The sequence below is a fragment of the Coregonus lavaretus genome, assembly GCF_964263955.1.
Source record: "Coregonus lavaretus genome assembly, chromosome: 1".
NCBI lineage: Eukaryota > Metazoa > Chordata > Actinopteri > Salmoniformes > Salmonidae > Coregonus > Coregonus lavaretus.
In genome coordinates this window covers 91,830,157-91,850,623 of record NC_139988.1, presented here as the reverse complement: position 1 = coordinate 91,850,623, position 20,467 = coordinate 91,830,157, and the positions used below count along the sequence as shown (strand labels likewise).

Genomic DNA, 20,467 nt, shown 5'->3' with positions numbered 1-20,467 from the left:
CTGTAGGTAATGACTGTAGGTAATGACTGTAGGTAATGACTGTAGGTAATGACTGTAGGTAATGACTGAGGTAATGACTGTAGGTAATGACTGAGGTAATGACTGTAGGTAATGACTGAAGGTAATGACTGTAGGTAATGACTGTAGGTAATGACTGAGGTAATGACTGTAGGTAATGACTGTAGGTAATGACTGAGGTAATGACTGAAGGTAATGACTGTAGGTAATGACTGTAGGTAATGACTGTAGGTAATGACTGTAGGTAATGACTGAAGGTAATGACTGAAGGTAATGACTGTAGGTAATGACTGTAGGTAATGACTGTAGGTAATGACTGAGGTAATGACTGTAGGTAATGACTGTAGGTAATGACTGTAGGTAATGACTGTAGGTAATGACTGTAGGTAATGACTGTAGGTAATGACTGAGGTAATGACTGTAGGTAATGACTGTAGGTAATGACTGTAGGTAATGACTGTAGGTAATGACTGTAGGTAATGACTGTAGGTAATGACTGAGGTAATGACTGTAGGTAATGACTGTAGGTAATGACTGTAGGTAATGACTGAGGTAATGTATTGTAGATCAGTTGCAGATTGTCCTGATGTAACATCACTCCTGTGATTTAGCGGTAGACTCAGCAATATGCTGTGCGAAGCGAGAGGCTTCTCTTGTCATTTATTTGTTGTTCCACAGACATTACGTTGCGGACTTTCTGCTCACAGCTCCCCTTGTGTCCAGGTATCTTCAGGAGGTGGGCTACACAGACACCATCCTGGATGTGAAGTCTCACAGGGTGCAAGCCCTGCTGGGTCTGGCTGGAGACGGAGGGGGGAGACCTGGGGAGAGGACCGGGTCAGAGCCCCCTCTGGTCAACGGGACAGACACCTCACCTAAAGGCACCGGCACTGGAGGGCGGTGGGTACACAGACAGCACTCAACACAATGATAGAATTACTAGAAGAGACAAAACACCTCAGAACAATAATATGAATGTCGCTCTCTGTCTCTCTCTCTCTCTGTCTCTCTCTCTCTCTCTCTCTCTCTCTCTGTCTCTCGCTCTCTCTCTCTCTCTCTCTCTCTCTCTCTCTCTCTGTCTCTCGCTCTCTCTCTCTCTCTCTCTCTCTCTCTCTGTCTCTCTCTCTCTCTCTCTCTCTCTCTCTGTCTCTCTCTCTGTCTCTCTCTCTCTCTCTCTCTGTCTCTCTCTCTCTCTCTCTCTCTCTCTCTCTCTCTCTCGCTGTCTCTCTCTGTCTCTCTCTCTCTCTGTCTCTGTCTCTGTCTCTCTCTCTCTCTGTCTCTGTCTCTGTCTCTGTCTCTCTCTCTCTCTCTCTCTGTCTCTCTCTGTCTCTCTCTCTCTCTGTCTCTGTCTCTGTCTCTGTCTCTGTCTCTCTCTCTCTCTCTCTCTCTCTGGCTCTGTCTCTCTGTCTCTCTCTCTCTGTCTCTGTCTCTCTCTCTGTCTCTCTCTGTGTGTAGGAAGACCGAGGCGTCTGAGTCCAGTGCTGTGCTGGACACCTTCAGGTTCTGCTATGATGAAGATGAAGATAGTGCAGGGTTGGACCGGACTATCATGGACCAGACTGGGCCTACAGGGACAGTAAGACCCACAGGCGTCCATCGTACACACATTTAGTTAGACTTTTCCTTCTGAAGTTCATGATAATGGATCAGTCAATTAAAATAACTGCGCTTACAATATCAGAATGGACTTCTGTCTCTGCCAGCAATCTGTACCAACAATACAACGTCCCTCTGTCCCTGCCCCTAGATCGTGAGGAAGAAGCCAACATCGTCATCATCACCAGCCCTGTCCCCCAGTATGGACACGAGTGAGGACCCGGACACCGAGGACGCACTGAAAGGCTTCGACTTCCTGTCTAGCCCTGACAGTATGGACACATCGCCTGAGTCCCGCAGCGCTGGGGACGGGACCGACTGGGGTGAGTGAGATGGGGGAGAGAGGGTGAGATGGGGGAGAGAGGGTGAAATGGGTGAGAGAGGGGGAGATGGGTGAGAGAGGGTGGGGGGAGAGAGGGTGAGGGAGGGGGAGAGAGGGTGAGGGGGTGGGGTGAGGAAGGGGAGAGAGGGAGAGGAGAGAGGGTGGGACAAGGGCAGGGTGGGAGAGAGGGTGGGACGGGAGAGAGGGTGAGGGAGGGGGAGAGAGGGTGAGGGTGGGGCGAGGGGGTGGGGTGAGGTGAGGAAGGGGAGAGAGAGAGAGAGGGTGGGACAAGGGCAGGGTGGGACAGGGGTGGAACGGGGAGAGAGAGGGATGGGAGAGAGGGTGAGGGAGGGAGGGGAGAGAGAGGGTGGGACAGGGGCAGGGTGGGAGAGACTGTGTGTGCGCGGGGGAGAGGGGGAGAGTGGGTGGGGTGGGGGGGGGGGTGCCTATTGGCTGCTGCACTAAAAGCTCTTTACTTGACTCGCTTTTCAAAGATGGCTAGAAAAGTACAAATTAAGTAAAGTTGAGTGAAGTTCAGTCTCGTGCGTTTCTGTTAGGGCTGGTATTTGTTCTGCACGGCTGTCCCGGGGGAGCTTAGAGGCTGTCCCGGGGGAGCTTAGAGGCTGTCCCGGGGGAGCTTAGAGGCTGTCCCGGGGGAGCTTAGAGGCTGTCCTGGGGGAGCTTAGAGCCGGGAGCTTAGAGGCTGTCCTGGGGGAGCTTAGAGGCTGTCCTGGGGGAGCTTAGAGGCTGTCCTGGGGGAGCTTAGAGGCTGTCCTGCTTAGAGGCTGTCCTGGGGGAGCTTAGAGGCTGTCCCGGGGGAGCTTAGAGGCGGGAGCTTAGAGGCTGTCCTGGGGGAGCTTAGAGGCTGTCCTGGGGGAGCTTAGAGGCTGTCCTGGGGGAGCTTAGAGGCGGGAGCTTAGAGGCTGTCCCGGGGGAGCTTAGAGGCGGGAGCTTAGAGGCTGTCCTGGGGGAGCTTAGAGGCTGTCCTGGGGGAGCTTAGAGGCTGTCCTGGGGGAGCTTAGAGGCTGTCCTGGGGGAGCTTAGAGGCTGTCCTGGGGGAGCTTAGAGGCTGTCCCGGGGGAGCTTAGAGGCTGTCCCGGGGGAGCTTAGAGCCGGGAGCTTAGAGGCTGTCCCGGGGGAGCTTAGAGGCTGTCCTGGGGGAGCTTAGAGGCTGTCCTGGGGGAGCTTAGAGGCTGTCCTGGGGGAGCTTAGAGCCGGGAGCTTAGAGGCTGTCCCGGGGGAGCTTAGAGGCGGGAGCTTAGAGGCTGTCCTGGGGGAGCTTAGAGGCTGTCCTGGGGGAGCTTAGAGGCTGTCCTGGGGGAGCTTAGAGGCTGTCCTGGGGGAGCTTAGAGGCTGTCCTGGGGGAGCTTAGAGGCTGTCCTGGGGGAGCTTAGAGGCTGTCCTGGGGGAGCTTAGAGGCTGTCCTGGGGGAGCTTAGAGGCTGTCCCGGGGGAGCTTAGACTTTTTCTGTTTCAGCTTTTTTCTTCTCCATATTGCAGATTGTTGACAGAGTACTGTTTTCAATGTACATCATCCATATGTCATATACACTATTATGTAATGATACCAAGACTCATCATTTTAGATTGATTGTATTTATCTCTGTCCTTCTCTTGACTGGGATCTGTTCCGTTCAGTGTTCTCTGTGAGGTGTCTATGATCCTGTTCCATTCAGTGTTCTCTGTGAGGTGTCTGAAGGGAATCTACTTGATTCTCTTTGTGACTCACTACACTACAATATGTCTCTTACCCAAAACCTGGAAAAACAAGTCTAGTTCCAAAATGGGTCTGTTGGTTAAAGAAAGAGAGTACGTGGTACTCACCCACAGTCCTAAAGACCTACTCTCTTTGGGGGTTTCCACCAGAGATTTCTACTTCCAGTTGAACTCCACTTGAACTATTAAAATCATCTCTGGGCTCAGTTACAAGACAACCAACTGAGTGTTGCAGATACTGGAGGGACTTTTAAAGTGGAAAGTGATTGTGGCCCCTGCCTCGTACCTGATCATGCCCAGACTAGCCTGTAGGCAGATCCTGAACAGGTCTGGTTTTGTCCCTCTGTAGACGGGGAGGAGCAGACTGCCATGTCAGAGTCCTGGGACGTGGACCAGGGTCTGATAACCAAACTCAAGGAGGAGTACAGGAAGGAGCGCAAGGGGGAAAAGGGGGGAAAGAGTAAGTTATCTCTTGGACCTCCCTGTCCTGTCCTCCTCCCAGTCCTCTCCTCCTCCCTGTCCTCTCCTCCTCCCTGTCCTCTCCTCCTCCCTGTCCTCTCCTCCTCCCTGTCCTCTCCTCCTCCCGGTCCTCTCCTCCTCCCTGTCCTCTCCTCCTCCCTGTCCTCTCCTCCTCCCGGTCCTCTCCTCCTCCCTGTCCTCTCCTCCTCCCTGTCCTCTCCTCCTCCCTGTCCTCTCCTCCTCCCAGTCCTCTCCTCCTCCCAGTCCTCTCCTCCTCCCGGTCCTCTCCTCCTCCCGGTCCTCTCCTCCTCCCTGTCCTCTCCTCCTCCCTGTCCTCTCCTCCTCCCTGTCCTCTCCTCTTACCTGTCCTCTCCTCCTCTCTGTCCTCTCCTCCTCCCTAACTTCTCCTCTTCCCAGTCCTCTCCTCCTCCCTGTCCTCTCCTCCTCCCTAACTTCTCCTCCTCCCAGTCCTCTCCTACTCCCAGTCCTCTCCTCCTCCTCTCGGTCCTCTCCTCCTCCCTGTCCTCTCCTCCTCCCTGTCCTCTCCTCCTCCCGGTCCTCTCCTCCTCCCTGTCCTCTCCTCCTCCCAGTCCTCTCCTCCTCCCTGTCCTCTCCTCCTCCCTGTCCTCTCCTCCTCTCGGTCCTCTCCTCCTCCCTGTCCTCTCCTCCTCTCGGTCCTCTCCTCCTCCCTGTCCTCTCCCCCTCCCAGTCCTCTCCTCCTCTCGGTCCTCTCCTCCTCCCAGTCCTCTCCTCCTCTCTGTCCTCTCCTCTCCTCAAAGCTTCAAATATAGAATAAACTTCTTCTCATCTTTCTCAACTCTTATTTTATCTTCTGTCTCTTCATCCTACCTGCCGTCTTCAACTCTTCTGTCTGTCTCAGTTTGTATCTGTCTTAGTCCAACTCTGAATGTGTTTGTTTCCTTGTTAACTCGATACAGATCATTATTTGTGTCAAAGTAATGTCATCCTTCAGAACCACTACATCGCTTAGTCTGGCAGGGACCAAACACTAACTCAATCATATTGCACTCAACACGATCATCTTGCAGTAGTGTCCGATGGAAGTGCATATACAAGCACTTGGAATCCACTCTTCAACCTTCATTGGAACATTAGATGCACAACTTTAGAGATGCTGACTAACATTCTCAGACGTCAGTGGCAGGCCATACATTCTCAATGTCATGTTCAGCTTTTGTCCAGATTCATCTTTGGATCATTTGCACCGTCTACTGCTGTCACAACCTGCTGTCACAACCTGCTGTCACAACCTGCTTCTACTGCTGTCACAACCTGCTTCTACTGCTGTCACAACCTGCTTCTACTGCTGTCACAACCTGCTTCTGCTGCTGTCACAACCTGCTGTCACAACCTGCTTCTGCTGCTGTCACAACAATCAATCAATCAATTTTATTTTATATAGCCCTTCTTACATCAGCTAATATCTCGAAGTGCTGTACAGAAACCCAGCCTAAAACCCCAAACAGCTAGTAATGCAGGTGTAGAAGCACGGTGGCTAGGAAAAACTCCCTAGAAAGGCAAAACCTAGGAAGAAACCTAGAGAGGAACCAGGCTATGAGGGGTGGCCAGTCCTCTTCTGGCTGTGCCGGGTGGAGATTATAACAGAACCATGCCAAGATGTTCAAAAATGTTCATAAGTGACAAGCATGGTCAAATAATAATCAGGAATAAATCTCAGTTGGCTTTTCATAGCCGATCATTAGAGTTTAAAACAGCAGGTCTGGGACAGGTAGGGGTTCCATAACCGCAGGCAGAACAGTTTAAACTGGAATAGCAGCAAGGCCAGGCGGACTGGGGATAGCAAGGAGTCACCACGGCCGGTAGTCCCGACGTATGGTCCTAGGGCTCAGGTCTCTCAGTTGGCTTTTCATAGCCGATCATTTAGAGTTGAAAACAGCAGGTCTGGGACAGGTAGGGGTTTCGTAGCCGCAGGCAGAACAGTTGAAACTGGAATAGCAGCAAGGCCAGGCGGACTGGGGGCAGCAGGGTGTCATCATGCCCGGTAGTCCTGACGTATGGTCCTAGGGCTCAGGTTCTCAGAGAGAAAGAGAGAACGAGAGAATTAGAGAGAGCATACTTAAATTCACACAGGACACTGGATAAGACAGGAGAAGTACTCCAGGTATAACCAACTAACCCCAGCCCCCCGACACATAAACTACTGCAGCATAAATACTGGAGGCTGAGACAGGAGCGGTCCGGAGACACTGTGGCCCCATCCGAAGAAACCCCCGGACAGGGCCAAACAGGAAGGATATAACCCCACCCACTCCGCCAAAGCACAGCCCCCGCACCACTAGAGGGATATCCCCAACCACCAACTTACAATCCTGAGACAAGGCCGAGTATAGCCCACAGAGGTCTCCACCACAGCACAAACCAAGGGGGGGGGGGCGCCAACCCAGACAGGAAGATCACGTCAGTAACTCAACCCACTCAAGTGACGCACCCCTCCCAGGGACGGCATGAAAGAGCACCAGCAGGCCAGTGACTCAGCCCCTGCAACAGGGTTAGAGGCAGAGAACCCCAGTGGAGAGGGGAACCGGCCCGGCAGAGACAGCAAGGGCTGTTCGTTGCTCCAGCCTTTCCGTTCACCTTCACACTCCTGGGCCAGACTACACTCAATCATATGACCTACTGAAGAGATAAGTCTTCAGTAAAGACTTAAAGGTTGAGACCGAGTCTGCGTCTCTCACATGGGTAGGCAGACTGTTCCATAGAAATGGAGATCTATAGGAGAAAGCCCTGCCTCCCGCTGTTTGCTTAGAAATTCTAGGGACAATTAGGAGGCCTGCGTCTTGTGACCGTAGCGTACGTATTGGTATGTACGGCAGGACCAACTCGGAAAGATAGGTAGGAGCAAGCCCATGTAACGCTTTATAGGTTAACAGTAAAACCTTGAAATCAGCCCTTGCCTTAACAGGAAGCCAGTGTAGGGAAGCTAGCACTGGAGTAATATGATCAAATTTCTTGGTTCTAGTCAGGATTCTAGCAGCCGTATTTAGCACTAACTGAAGTTTATTTAGTGCTTTATCCGGGTAGCCGGAAAATAGAGCATTGCAGTAGTCTAATCTAGAAGTAACAAATGCATGGATTAATTTTTCTGCATCATTTTTGGACAGAAAATTTCTGATTTTTGCAATGTTACGTAGATGGAAAAAAGCTGTCCTTGAAACAGTCTTGATATGTTCGTCAAAAGAGAGATCAGGGTCAAGAGTAACGCCTAGGTCCTTCACAGTTTTATTTGAGACGACTTTACAACCATCAAGATGAATTGTCAGATTTAACAGAAGATCTCTTTGTTTCTTGGGACCTAGAACAAGCATCTCTGTTTTGTCCGAGTTTAAAAGTAAAAAGTTTTCAGCCATCCACTTCCTTATGTCTGAAACACAGGCTTCTAGCGAGGGCAATTTTGGGGCTTCACAACCAATTTTGGGGCTTCACAACCTGCTTCTACTGCTGTCACAACCTGCTTCTGCTGCTGTCACAACCTGCTTCTGCTGCTGTCACAACCTGCTTCTGCTGCTGTCACAACCTGCTTCTGCTGCTGTCACAACCTGCTTCTACTGCTGTCACAACCTGCTGTCACAACCTGCTTCTGCTGCTGTCACAACCTGCTGTCACAACCTGCTTCTGCTGCTGTCACAACCTGCTTCTGCTGCTGTCACAACCTGCTTCTACTGCTGTCACAACCTGCTTCTGCCACAACCTGCTTCTGCTGCTGTCACAACCTGCTTCTGCTGCTGTCACAACCTGCTTCTACTGCTGTCACAACCTGCTTCTGCCACAACCTGCTTCTGCTGCTGTCACAACCTGCTTCTACTGCTGTCACAACCTGCTGTCACAACCTGCTTCTGCTGCTGTCACAACCTGCTGTCACAACCTGCTTCTGCTGCTGTCACAACCTGCTTCTACTGCTGTCACAACCTGCTTCTGCCACAACCTGCTTCTGCTGCTGTCACAACCTGCTTCTACTGCTGTCACAACCTGCTTCTGCCACAACCTGCTTCTGCTGCTGTCACAACCTGCTTCTGCTGCTGTCACAACCTGCTGTCACAACCTGCTTCTGCTGCTGTCACAACCTGCTTCTGCTGCTGTCACAACCTGCTTCTACTGCTGTCACAACCTGCTTCTGCCACAACCTGCTTCTGCTGCTGTCACAACCTGCTTCTGCTGCTGTCACAACCTGCTTCTACTGCTGTCACAACCTGCTTCTACTGCTGTCACAACCTGCTTCTGCTGCTGTCACAACCTGCTTCTACTGCTGTCACAACCTGATTCTGCCACAACCTGCTTCTGCTGCTGTCACAACCTGCTTCTACTGCTGTCACAACCTGCTGTCACAACCTGCTTCTGCTGCTGTCACAACCTGCTGTCACAACCTGCTTCTGCTGCTGTCACAACCTGCTTCTACTGCTGTCACAACCTGCTTCTGCTTCTGCCACAACCTGCTTCTGCTGCTGTCACAACCTGCTTCTGCTGCTGTCACAACCTGCTTCTACTGCTGTCACAACCTGCTTCTACTGCTGTCACAACCTGCTTCTGCTGCTGTCACAACCTGCTTCTACTGCTGTCACAACCTGCTTCTGCCACAACCTGCTTCTGCTGCTGTCACAACCTGCTTCTACTGCTGTCACAACCTGCTGTCACAACCTGCTTCTGCTGCTGTCACAACCTGCTGTCACAACCTGCTTCTGCTGCTGTCACAACCTGCTTCTGCTTCTGCCACAACCTGCTTCTGCTTCTGCCACAACCTGCTTCTGCTGCTGTCACAACCTGCTTCTGCCACAACCTGCTTCTGCTGCTGTCACAACCTGCTTCTGCTGCTGTCACAACCTGCTTCTGCTGCTGTCACAACCTGCTTCTGCCACAACCTGCTTCTGCTGCTGTCACAACCTGCTGTCACAACCTGCTTCTGCTGCTGTCACAACCTGCTGCCACAACCTGCTTCTGCTGCTGTCACAACCTGCTTCTACTGCTGTCACAACCTGCTTCTACTGCTGTCACAACCTGCTTCTGCTGCTGTCACAACCTGCTTCTACTGCTGTCACAACCTGCTTCTGCCACAACCTGCTTCTACTGCTGTCACAACCTGCTGTCACAACCTGCTTCTGCTGCTGTCACAACCTGCTTCTGCTGCTGTCACAACCTGCTTCTACTGCTGTCACAACCTGCTTCTGCCACAACCTGCTTCTGCTGCTGTCACAACCTGCTTCTGCTGCTGTCACAACCTGCTTCTACTGCTGTCACAACCTGCTTCTGCCACAACCTGCTTCTGCTGCTGTCACAACCTGCTTCTACTGCTGTCACAACCTGCTGTCACAACCTGCTTCTGCTGCTGTCACAACCTGCTGTCACAACCTGCTTCTGCTGCTGTCACAACCTGCTTCTACTGCTGTCACAACCTGCTTCTGCCACAACCTGCTTCTGCTGCTGTCACAACCTGCTTCTGCTGCTGTCACAACCTGCTTCTACTGCTGTCACAACCTGCTTCTACTGCTGTCACAACCTGCTTCTGCTGCTGTCACAACCTGCTTCTACTGCTGTCACAACCTGCTTCTGCCACAACCTGCTTCTGCTGCTGTCACAACCTGCTTCTACTGCTGTCACAACCTGCTGTCACAACCTGCTTCTGCTGCTGTCACAACCTGCTGTCACAACCTGCTTCTGCTGCTGTCACAACCTGCTTCTACTGCTGTCACAACCTGCTGTCACAACCTGCTTCTGCTGCTGTCACAACCTGCTGTCACAACCTGCTTCTGCTGCTGTCACAACCTGCTTCTACTGCTGTCACAACCTGCTTCTGCTTCTGCCACAACCTGCTTCTGCTGCTGTCACAACCTGCTTCTGCTGCTGTCACAACCTGCTTCTACTGCTGTCACAACCTGCTTCTACTGCTGTCACAACCTGCTTCTGCTGCTGTCACAACCTGCTTCTACTGCTGTCACAACCTGCTTCTGCCACAACCTGCTTCTGCTGCTGTCACAACCTGCTTCTACTGCTGTCACAACCTGCTTCTGCCACAACCTGCTTCTACTGCTGTCACAACCTGCTGTCACAACCTGCTTCTGCTGCTGTCACAACCTGCTTCTGCTGCTGTCACAACCTGCTTCTACTGCTGTCACAACCTGCTTCTGCCACAACCTGCTTCTGCTGCTGTCACAACCTGCTTCTACTGCTGTCACAACCTGCTGTCACAACCTGCTTCTGCTGCTGTCACAACCTGCTTCTGCTGCTGTCACAACCTGCTTCTACTGCTGTCACAACCTGCTGTCACAACCTGCTTCTACTGCTGTCACAACCTGCTGTCACAACCTGCTTCTACTGCTGTCACAACCTGCTTCTACTGCTGTCACAACCTGCTTCTGCTGCTGTCACAACCTGCTTCTACTGCTGTCACAACCTGCTTCTGCCACAACCTGCTTCTGCTGCTGTCACAACCTGCTTCTACTGCTGTCACAACCTGCTGTCACAACCTGCTTCTGCTGCTGTCACAACCTGCTGTCACAACCTGCTCTGCTGCTGTCACAACCTGCTTCTACTGCTGTCACAACCTGCTTCTGCTGCTGTCACAACCTGATCTACTGCTGTCACAACCTGCTTCTGCTGCTGTCACAACCTGCTTCTGCTGCTGTCACAACCTGCTTCTACTGCTGTCACAACCTGCTGTCACAACCTGCTCTGCTGCTGTCACAACCTGCTTCTGCTGCTGTCACAACCTGCTTCTGCTGCTGTCACAACCTGCTTCTACTGCTGTCACAACCTGCTTCTACTGCTGTCACAACCTGCTTCTACTGCTGTCACAACCTGCTGTCACAACCTGCTTCTGCTGCTGTCACAACCTGCTTCTGCTGCTGTCACAACCTGCTTCTACTGCTGCCACAACCTGCTTCTGCTGCTGTCACAACCTGCTGTCACAACCTGCTGTCACAACCTGCTTCTACTGCTGCCACAACCTGCTTCTGCTGCTGTCACAACCTGCTGTCACAACCTGCTGTCACAACCTGCTTCTACTGCTGTCACAACCTGCTTCTGCCACAACCTGCTTCTACTGCTGTCACAACCTGCTTCTACTGCTGTCACAACCTGCTGTCACAACCTGCTTCTGCTGCTGTCACAACCTGCTTCTGCTGCTGTCACAACCTGCTTCTACTGCTGCCACAACCTGCTTCTACTGCTGTCACAACCTGCTTCTACTGCTGTCACAACCTGCTGTCACAACCTGCTCTGCTGCTGTCACAACCTGCTTCTACTGCTGTCACAACCTGCTCTGCTGCTGTCACAACCTGCTTCTGCTGCTGTCACAACCTGCTTCTGCTGCTGTCACAACCTGCTTCTGCTGCTGTCACAACCAGCTTCTGCTGCTGTCACAACCTGCTTCTACTGCTGTCACAACCTTTTTTCTTGCTCTCTTTTTCTTGTCATGGAATTCTATTTGTGTTGTCTTCATCCTTGATGTGGGTTTGTGTGGGGGTGTTTGTTTGTCAGGATGCCCCACAACCTCTACATCTCTCCTTTCAGTTTGAACAAGTATAGACACTCAACTGCTCTCAGCCTTAGTTTGTCCCCTGTACTGTAATAATGTTAGTTGATTATTTTCCCAATAGTGCTCTGCTCTCTCTCCTTCCTGCAGTATCCTCATATACAGTAGTATTATATTCTTTGTGATTGTCTCTGTTCTAACATTGTCCCCCTACCTGTTTGCTCTCCCCAGGACCTAACAGGTCTAAGCTCCAGGACATGCTGGCCAACCTGAGGGACCAGGAGGACATGAGTCCCAGAGAGCCCTCCTCTTCCCCCCAGGCCCGCTCCAATGCCCCCAGGCTCAACGAGCATCACCAGGACAACCGCACGGACGAAGGTACAGAACTCTGTCTCGCTGTCCCCTGTCTCTCTGTCCCCGGTCTCTCGCTGTCCCCGGTCTCTCGCTGTCCCAGGTCTCTCGCTGTCCCCGGTCTCTCGCTGTCCCCGGTCTCTCGCTGTCCCCGGTCTCTCGCTGTCCCAGGTCTCTCGCTGTCCCCGGTCTCTCGCTGTCCCCGGTCTCTCTCTGTCCCCGGTCTCTACCAGACCCGGGGCTAGTTCCCTCCCTGTCTCTCTGTCCCCTGTCTCTGCCAGACCCAGGGCTAGTTCCCTCCCTGTCTCTCTGTCCCCTGTCTCTGCCAGACCCAGGGCTAGTTCCCTCCCTGTCTCTCTGTCCCCTATCTCTCTGTCCCCGGTCTCTGCCAGACCCGGGGCTAGTTCCCTCCCTGTCTCTCTGTCCCCTGTCTCTACCAGACCCGGGGCTAGTTCCCTCCCTGTCTCTCTGTCCCTGGTCTCTGCCAGACCCGGGGCTAGTTCCCTCCCTGTCTCTCTGTCCCCTGTCTCTACCAGACCCGGGGCTAGTTCCCTCCCTGTCTCTCTGTCCCCTGTCTCTCTGTCCCCTGTCTCTACCAGACCCTGGGCTAGTTCCCCCCCTGTCTCTCTGTCCCCTGTCTCTGCCAGACCCAGGGCTAGTTCCCTCTCTGTCTCTCTGTCCCCTGTCTCTACCAGACCCAGGGCTAGTTCCCTCCCTGTCTCTCTGTCCCCTGTCTCTCTGTCCCCTGTCTCTGCCAGACCCGGGGCTAGTTCCCTCCCTGTCTCTCTGTCCCCTGTCTCTACCAGACCCAGGGCTAGTTCCCTCCCTGTCTCTCTGTCCCCTGTCTCTGCCAGACCCGGGGCTAGTTTCCTCCATGTCTCTCTGTCCCCTGTCTCTCTGTCCCCTGTCTCTCTGTCCCCTGTCTCTACCAGACCCAGGGCTAGTTCCCTCCCTGTCTCTCTGTCCCCTGTCTCTACCAGACCCAGGGCTAGTTCCCTCCCTGTCTCTCTGTCCCCTGTCTCTGCCAGACCCGGGGCTAGTTTCCTCCATGTCTCTCTGTCCCCTGTCTCTCTGTCCCCTGTCTCTCTGTCCCCTGTCTCTACCAGACCCAGGGCTAGTTCCCTCCCTGTCTCTCTGTCCCCTGTCTCTACCAGACCCAGGGCTAGTTCCCTCCCTGTCTCTCTGTCCCCTGTCTCTCTGTCCCCTGTCTCTCTGTCCCCTGTCTCTGCCAGACCCAGGGCTAGTTCCCTCCCTGTCTCTCTGTCCCCTGTCTCTACCAGACCCGGGGCTAGTTCCCTCCCTGTCTCTCTGTCCCCTGTCTCTCTGTCCCCTGTCTCTACCAGACCCAGGGCTAGTTCCCTCCCTGTCTCTCTGTCCCCTGTCTCTGCCAGACCCAGGGCTAGTTCCCTCCCTGTCTCTCTGTCCCCTGTCTCTACCAGACCCGGGGCTAGTTCCCTCCCTGTCTCTCTGTCCCCTGTCTCTCTGTCCCCTGTCTCTACCAGACCCAGGGCTAGTTCCCTCCCTGTCTCTCTGTCCCCTGTCTCTGCCAGACCCAGGGCTAGTTCCCTCCCTGTCTCTCTGTCCCCTGTCTCTACCAGACCCAGGGCTAGTTCCCTCCCTGTCTCTCTGTCCCCTGTCTCTCTGTCCCCTGTCTCTCTGTCCCCTGTCTCTACCAGACCCAGGGCTAGTTCCCTCCCTGTCTCTCTGTCCCCTGTCTCTACCAGACCCAGGGCTAGTTCCCTCCCTGTCTCTCTGTCCCCTGTCTCTACCAGACCCAGGGCTAGTTCCCTCCCTGTCTCTCTGTCCCCTGTCTCTGCCAGACCCAGGGATAGTTCCCTCCCTGTCTCTCTGTCCCCTGTCTCTACCAGACCCAGGGCTAGTTTCCTCCATGTCTCTCTGTCCCCTGTCTCTCTGTCCCCTGTCTCTCTGTCCCCTGTCTCTACCAGACCCAGGGCTAGTTCCCTCCCTGTCTCTCTGTCCCCTGTCTCTACCAGACCCAGGGCTAGTTCCCTCCCTGTCTCTCTGTCCCCTGTCTCTACCAGACCCAGGGCTAGTTCCCTCCCTGTCTGTCTGTCCCCTGTCTCTCTGTCCCCTGTCTCTGCCAGACCCAGGGCTAGTTCCCTCCCTGTCTCTCTGTCCCCTGTCTCTACCAGACCCAGGGCTAGTTCCCTCCCTGTCTCTCTGTCCCCTGTCTCTCTGTCCCCTGTCTCTCTGTCCCCTGTCTCTCTGTCCCCTGTCTCTCTGTCCCCTGTCTCTCTGTCCCCTGTCTCTGCCAGACCCAGGGCTAGTTCCCTCCCTGTCTCTCTGTCCCCTGTCTCTGCCAGACCCAGGGCTAGTTCCCTCCCTGTCTCTCTGTCCCCTGTCTCTACCAGACCCAGGGCTAGTTCCCTTCCTGTCTCTCTGTCCCCTGTCTCTCTGTCCCCTGTCTCTGCCAGACCCAGGGCTAGTTCCCTCCCTGTCTCTCTGTCCCCTGTCTCTACCAGACCCAGGGCTAGTTCCCTCCCTGTCTCTCTGTCCCCTGTCTCTCTGTCCCCTGTCTCTCTGTCCCCTGTCTCTCTGTCCCCTGTCTCTCTGTCCCCTGTCTCTCTGTCCCCTGTCTCTGCCAGACCCAGGGCTAGTTCCCTCCCTGTCTCTCTGTCCCCTGTCTCTGCCAGACCCAGGGCTAGTTCCCTCCCTGTCTCTCTGTCCCCTGTCTCTGCCAGACCCAGGGCTAGTTCCCTCCCTGTCTCTCTGTCCCCTGTCTCTACCAGACCCGGGGCTAGTTCCCTCCCTGTCTCTCTGTCCCCTGTCTCTACCAGACCCAGGGCTAGTTCCCTGTCTCTCTGTCCCCTGTCTCTCTGTCCCCTGTCTCTACCAGACCCGGGGCTAGTTCCCTCCCTGTCTCTCTGTCCCCTGTCTCTACCAGACCCAGGGCTAGTTCCCTCCCTGTCTCTCTGTCCCCTGTCTCTGCCAGACCCAGGGCTAGTTCCCTCCCTGTCTCTCTGTCCCCTGTCTCTGCCAGACCCAGGGCTAGTTCCCTGTCTCTCTGTCCCCTGTCTCTCTGTCCCCTGTCTCTGCCAGACACGGGGCTAGTTCCCTCCCTGTCTCTCTGTCCCCTGTCTCTACCAGACCCAGGGCTAGTTCCCTCCCTGTCTCTCTGTCCCCTGTCTCTACCAGACCCAGGGCTAGTTCCCTCCCTGTCTCTCTGTCCCCTGTCTCTGCCAGACCCAGGGCTAGTTCCCTCCCTGTGTCTCTGTCCCCTGTCTCTACCAGACCCAGGGCTAGTTCTCTGTCTCCTGTCTCTCTGTCCCCTGTCTCTACCAGACCCAGGGCTAGTTCCCTCCCTGTGTCTCTGTCCCCTGTCTCTCTGTCCCCTGTCTCTACCAGACCCAGGGCTAGTTCCCTCCCTGTGTCTCTGTCCCCTGTGTCTCTGTCCCCTGTCTCTGCCAGACCCAGGGCTAGTTCCCTCCCTGTCTCTCTGTCCCCTGTCTCTACCAGACCCAGGGCTAGTTCCCTCCCTGTCTCTATGTCCCCTGTCTCTACCAGACCCAGGGATAGTTCCCTTTTGTTTCAGTGGAAGGATCCCCTTCCCGCTTATCCTTCTCTGATTCAGGGAATCCTCTAGTTGGGATTTCTGAAGAAAAAAAACAGGAAGCTTTTGGAAGTTTTTTTTTTTTTGAAGTTCGTAACATGTATTTGCCCTCTGTTAAGTCCATAACATTGTCAGTGTAATGGCTTCCCTGCAGGTAGTGACTGGCTCTGTTTTTACCTCTTCCAGTGGAGGCGTTGACGTTCCCTCCCTCCTCAGGAAAGTCCTTCATAATGGGTCCTGATGAGAACATGGCGGCTGATCTGGGACTGGGGGAGCTGGCTGGTCTTACGGTATCCAACGAGGCTGATAGCTTGGGATACGACGTGAGTAGTACCTCCCTTGAGGACTAAATACAATCAGCACACATCCACTCTTATTCCTGTTCCCAAAGAACTCTAAAGCTACCTGCCACACTAACTACCTCCCTGCAGCATGACTCAATTGTTATGGTGGGAGATTATAGTACGGTTTTAAGTCCCTCAATGGACCGTAAAGGAAGTCACATTACAAACTATCACCCTCATGCACTTAAAGAAATTATGAATATTATGCATATATTGGAACTAGTTGATATGTGGAGGATTAAATATCAAGCTAGTCGTCTTCAATACTTATGTCATTCTCGCTGGCGCCAAAAGTTTGATAGTGGACAGACGGTCGGACCATCAAGTAATTGGTATACACATTACTCTCTCAGATTTTCCACGAGGGCGAGGATATTGGAAACGTGTTTTTAACCAGGACAGAATAATTTATAACTGACTTTTTCCGACATAACCTAGTTACAGCAGATCCCCTTATTGTAATGGACCCGTTTAAATGTGCCTTCAGAGGCCATGCAATTCAATACTCATGTTTAAAACAAAAACGATTTAGGTCCAAAGAGTCCATATTAACAAAGGAAATAGAGGGACTAACAGTACAGATAGATAGAAATAAAAACTGTAACATAGAGGCACAGAATAAGTTAGAGGAAAAACTAAAAGAAATTGAAGAAATTATTCAAGAAAAATCAAGTGTAATATATTATAAAAAATAAAACAAACTGCAATATGAATATGGAGGAAAATGCACCAAATTATTTTTTACATCTTCAACATAGAAATGCTACCAAAAATTATTTAAAGAAACTTGTTACAAATGACGGTCACCCATGAATTCACCAAACGATATTTTGAAAGAGGAAGCAAAGTACTTTAAGCATACGTTTTCATTTCAGTCTCCACCATCTCCACTAACCAAAGTTAATTGTAAGGATTATTTTTCTATTAATAGCGTGAAATTAACAGCCATACAGAAAGACTCATGTGATGGCCTAATTACAGAGGACTTCTTCTACAGTGGGGAAAACAAGTATTTGATAAACTGCCGATTTTGAATAAATGCAAATTAATTACTTAAAAATCATACAATGTGATTCCGTCTCTCACAGTTGAAGTGTACCTATGATAAAAATTACAGACCTCTACATGCTTTGTAAGTAGGAAAACCTGCAAAATCAGCAGTGTATCAAATACTTGTAGATGCAATTAAAGCCTTCAAGTACAGGAAAACTCCAGGGCTGGATGGCATACCAGTTGAGGTATATCAAATATTTTTCGATGTACTCAAAAGGTCCGTTATTAACATGTTTTAACCACTCCTATAGAAATGGTAGACTATCAGATACTCAGCAAGAAGGTCCGATTTTTTACTATAACAGGACCCAGGTGGTAAAAATAAAGATCCAGTCTTCCTAAAAAAATTGAGACCCCTTACACCTCAGTGTTGTGATGCCAAAATCGTAGCAAAATGCTTAGCGCATAGAATTAAAAAGGGATTGTCGGATATTTTTTACATGGACGATACATTGGAGATAATACAGTGCATTGGGGAAGTATTCAGACCCCTGGAGTAGACCCAAGAAACCCGATGGTTTCTCTGACAGAGCTCCAGAGTTCCTCTGTGGAGATGGGAGAACCTTCCAGAAGGACAACCATCTCTGCAGCACTCCACCAATCAGGCCTTTATTGTAGAGTGGCCAGACAGATGCCACTCCTCAGTAAAAGGCACATGACAGCCCACTTGGAGTTTGCCAAAAGGCACCTAAAGGACTCTCAGACCATGAGAAACAAGATTCTCTGGTCTGATGAAACCAAGATTGAACTCTTTGGTCTGAATGCCAAGTGTCACGTCTGGAGGAAACCTGGCACCATCCCTACGGTGAAGCATGGTGGTGGCAGCATCATGCTGTGGAACTCATTACCTCAAAACTTATCACTAAGCTAAGGACCCTGGAACTGAACACCTCCCTCTGTAACTGGATCCTGGACTTCCTGACGGGCCACCCCCAGGTCGTGAGGGTAGGCAACAACACATCCGCCATGCTGATCCTCAACACTGGGACCCCTCAGGGGTGCGTGCTCAGTCCCCTCCTGTACTCCCTGTTCACCCATGACTGCATGGCCAAGCACGACTCCAACACCATCATTAAGTTTGACGACACAACAGTGGTAGGCCTGATCACTGACAACAATGAGACAGCCTATAGGGAGGAGGTCAGAGACCTGGCAGTGTGGAGCCAAGAAAACAACCTCTCCCTCAACGTGAGCAAGACAAAGGAGCTGATCGTGGACTACAGGAAACGGAGGGGCGAGCACGCCCCCGTTCACATTGACACGGCTGCAGTGGAACGGGTCGAGAGCTTCAAGTTCCTCGGTGTCCAAATCACTAAGGACTTAAAATGGTCCACACACTCAAACAGTCGTGAAAAAGGCACTACAGCACCTCTTCCCCATTCGGGAGGTTGAAAGCTGCACCATTGAGCGCATCTTGATTGGCTGCATCACTGTTTGGTACAGCAACTGCCCTTGATTGCATGGCGCTACAGAGGGTGGTGAGTACGGCCCAGTACATCACTGGGGCCGCGCCCCCTGCCATCCAGGACCTGTATACCAGGCGGTGTGAAAGGAAGGCCCGGACTCCAGCCAACCAAGCAATCTCTGCTTCCGCACGGCAAGCTGTACCGGAGCTGCAAGTCTGACACCAACAGGCTCCTGAACAGCTTCAATCCCCAAACCATAAAACAGCTAAATAGCTAACTAAATGGCTACACAGACTATCTGACTTGACCGTTCTATTTAATGTTTTAGTTTTGCACTGACTCTATGCACACTCACACTAACACTCCAAACACATTCATACTGACTCTATGATGTCTGAATAAATACTGTACTATACTGTACATTACTGATTTCTGAATATATACATTACTATACATTACTGATGTCTGAATATATACATTACTGATGTCCGAATATATACATTACTATACATTTCTGATTTCTGAATATATACATTACTGATTTCTGAATATATACATTACTGATGTCTGAATATATACATTACTGATGTCTGAATATATACATTACTGATGTCTGAATATATACATTACTATACATTACTGATTTCTGAATATATACATTACTGTACATTACTGATGTCTGAATATATACATTACTGATTTCTGAATATATACATTATTGATTTCTGAATATATACATTACTGATGTCTGAATATATACATTACTGATGTCTGAATATATACATTACTGATGTCTGAATATATACATCACTGATGTCTGAATATATACATTACGTATGTCTGAATATATACATTACTGATGTCCGAATATATACATTACTATACATTACTGATTTCTGAATATATACATTACTGATTTCTGAATATATACATTACTGATGTCTGAATATATACATTACTGATGTCCGAATATATACATCACTATACATTACTGATTTCTGAATATATACATTACTGATGTCTGAATATATACATTACTGATGTCTGAATATATACATTACTGTACATTACTGATTTCTGAATATATACATTACTGATGTCTGAATATATACATTACGGATGTCTGAATATATACATTACTGATGTCTGAATATATACATTCCTGTACATTACTGATTTCTGAATATATACATTACTGTACATTACTGATTTCTGAATATATACATTGCTGATTTCTGAATATATACATTACTGATGTCTGAATATATACATTACTGATGTCTGAATATATACACTACTGATGTCTGAATATATACATTACTGATGTCTGAATATATACATTACTGATGTCTGAATATATACATCACTGATGTCTGAATATATACATTACGGATGTCTGAATATATACATTACTGATGTCCGAATATATACATTACTATACATTACTGATTTCTGAATATATACATTACTGATTTCTGAATATATACATTACTGATGTCTGAATATATACATTACTGATGTCCGAATATATACATTACTATACATTACTGATTTCTGAATATATACATTGCTGATTTCTGAATATATACATTACTGATGTCTGAATATATATATTACTGTACATTACTGATTTCTGAATATATACATTACTGATGTCCGAATATATACATTACTATACATTACTGATTTCTGAATATATACATTACTGATTTCTGAATATATACATTACTGATGTCTGAATATATACATTACTGTACATTACTGATTTCTGAATATATACATTACTGATGTCTGAATATATACATTACGGATGTCTGAATATATACATTACTGTACACTACTGATGTCTGAATATATACATTAATGATGTCTGAATATATACATTACTGATGTCTGAATATATACATTACTGATGTCTGAATATATACATCACTGATGTCTGAATATATACATTACCGTTCAAAAGTTTTGGGTCACGTTAGAAATGTCCTTGTTTTCCATGAAAACATACATGAAATGAGTTTGAATAGGAAATATAGCAAAATGAATAGGAGATGTAGTCATTGACAAGGTTAGAAATAATGATTTTTAATACAAATAATAATTGTGTCCTTCAAACTTTGCTTTC

General features: G+C 50.1%; 1 protein-coding gene across 2 annotated transcripts in view; it reads left to right on the top strand.

Annotated features, from left to right (window-relative positions):
• The window catches only part of LOC311136557 (striatin-like), a 108,770-nt gene that overhangs the window by 73,832 nt on the left and 14,471 nt on the right, over positions 1-20,467 (top strand). The window contains exons 5-10 of one of the 2 annotated variants that reach the window (XM_084170739.1): positions 742-918; positions 1,474-1,594; positions 1,766-1,937; positions 4,001-4,111; positions 11,846-11,992; positions 15,753-15,859. In XM_084170739.1, coding sequence (XP_084026865.1) covers positions 742-918; positions 1,474-1,594; positions 1,766-1,937; positions 4,001-4,111; positions 11,846-11,992; positions 15,753-15,859 — 835 coding nt within the window. Of the gene's footprint in view, positions 1-741; positions 919-1,473; positions 1,595-1,765; positions 1,938-4,000; positions 4,112-11,845; positions 11,993-15,722; positions 15,860-20,467 lie in introns of both variants that reach the window. The other variant, XM_084170738.1, reaches the window with a different exon arrangement.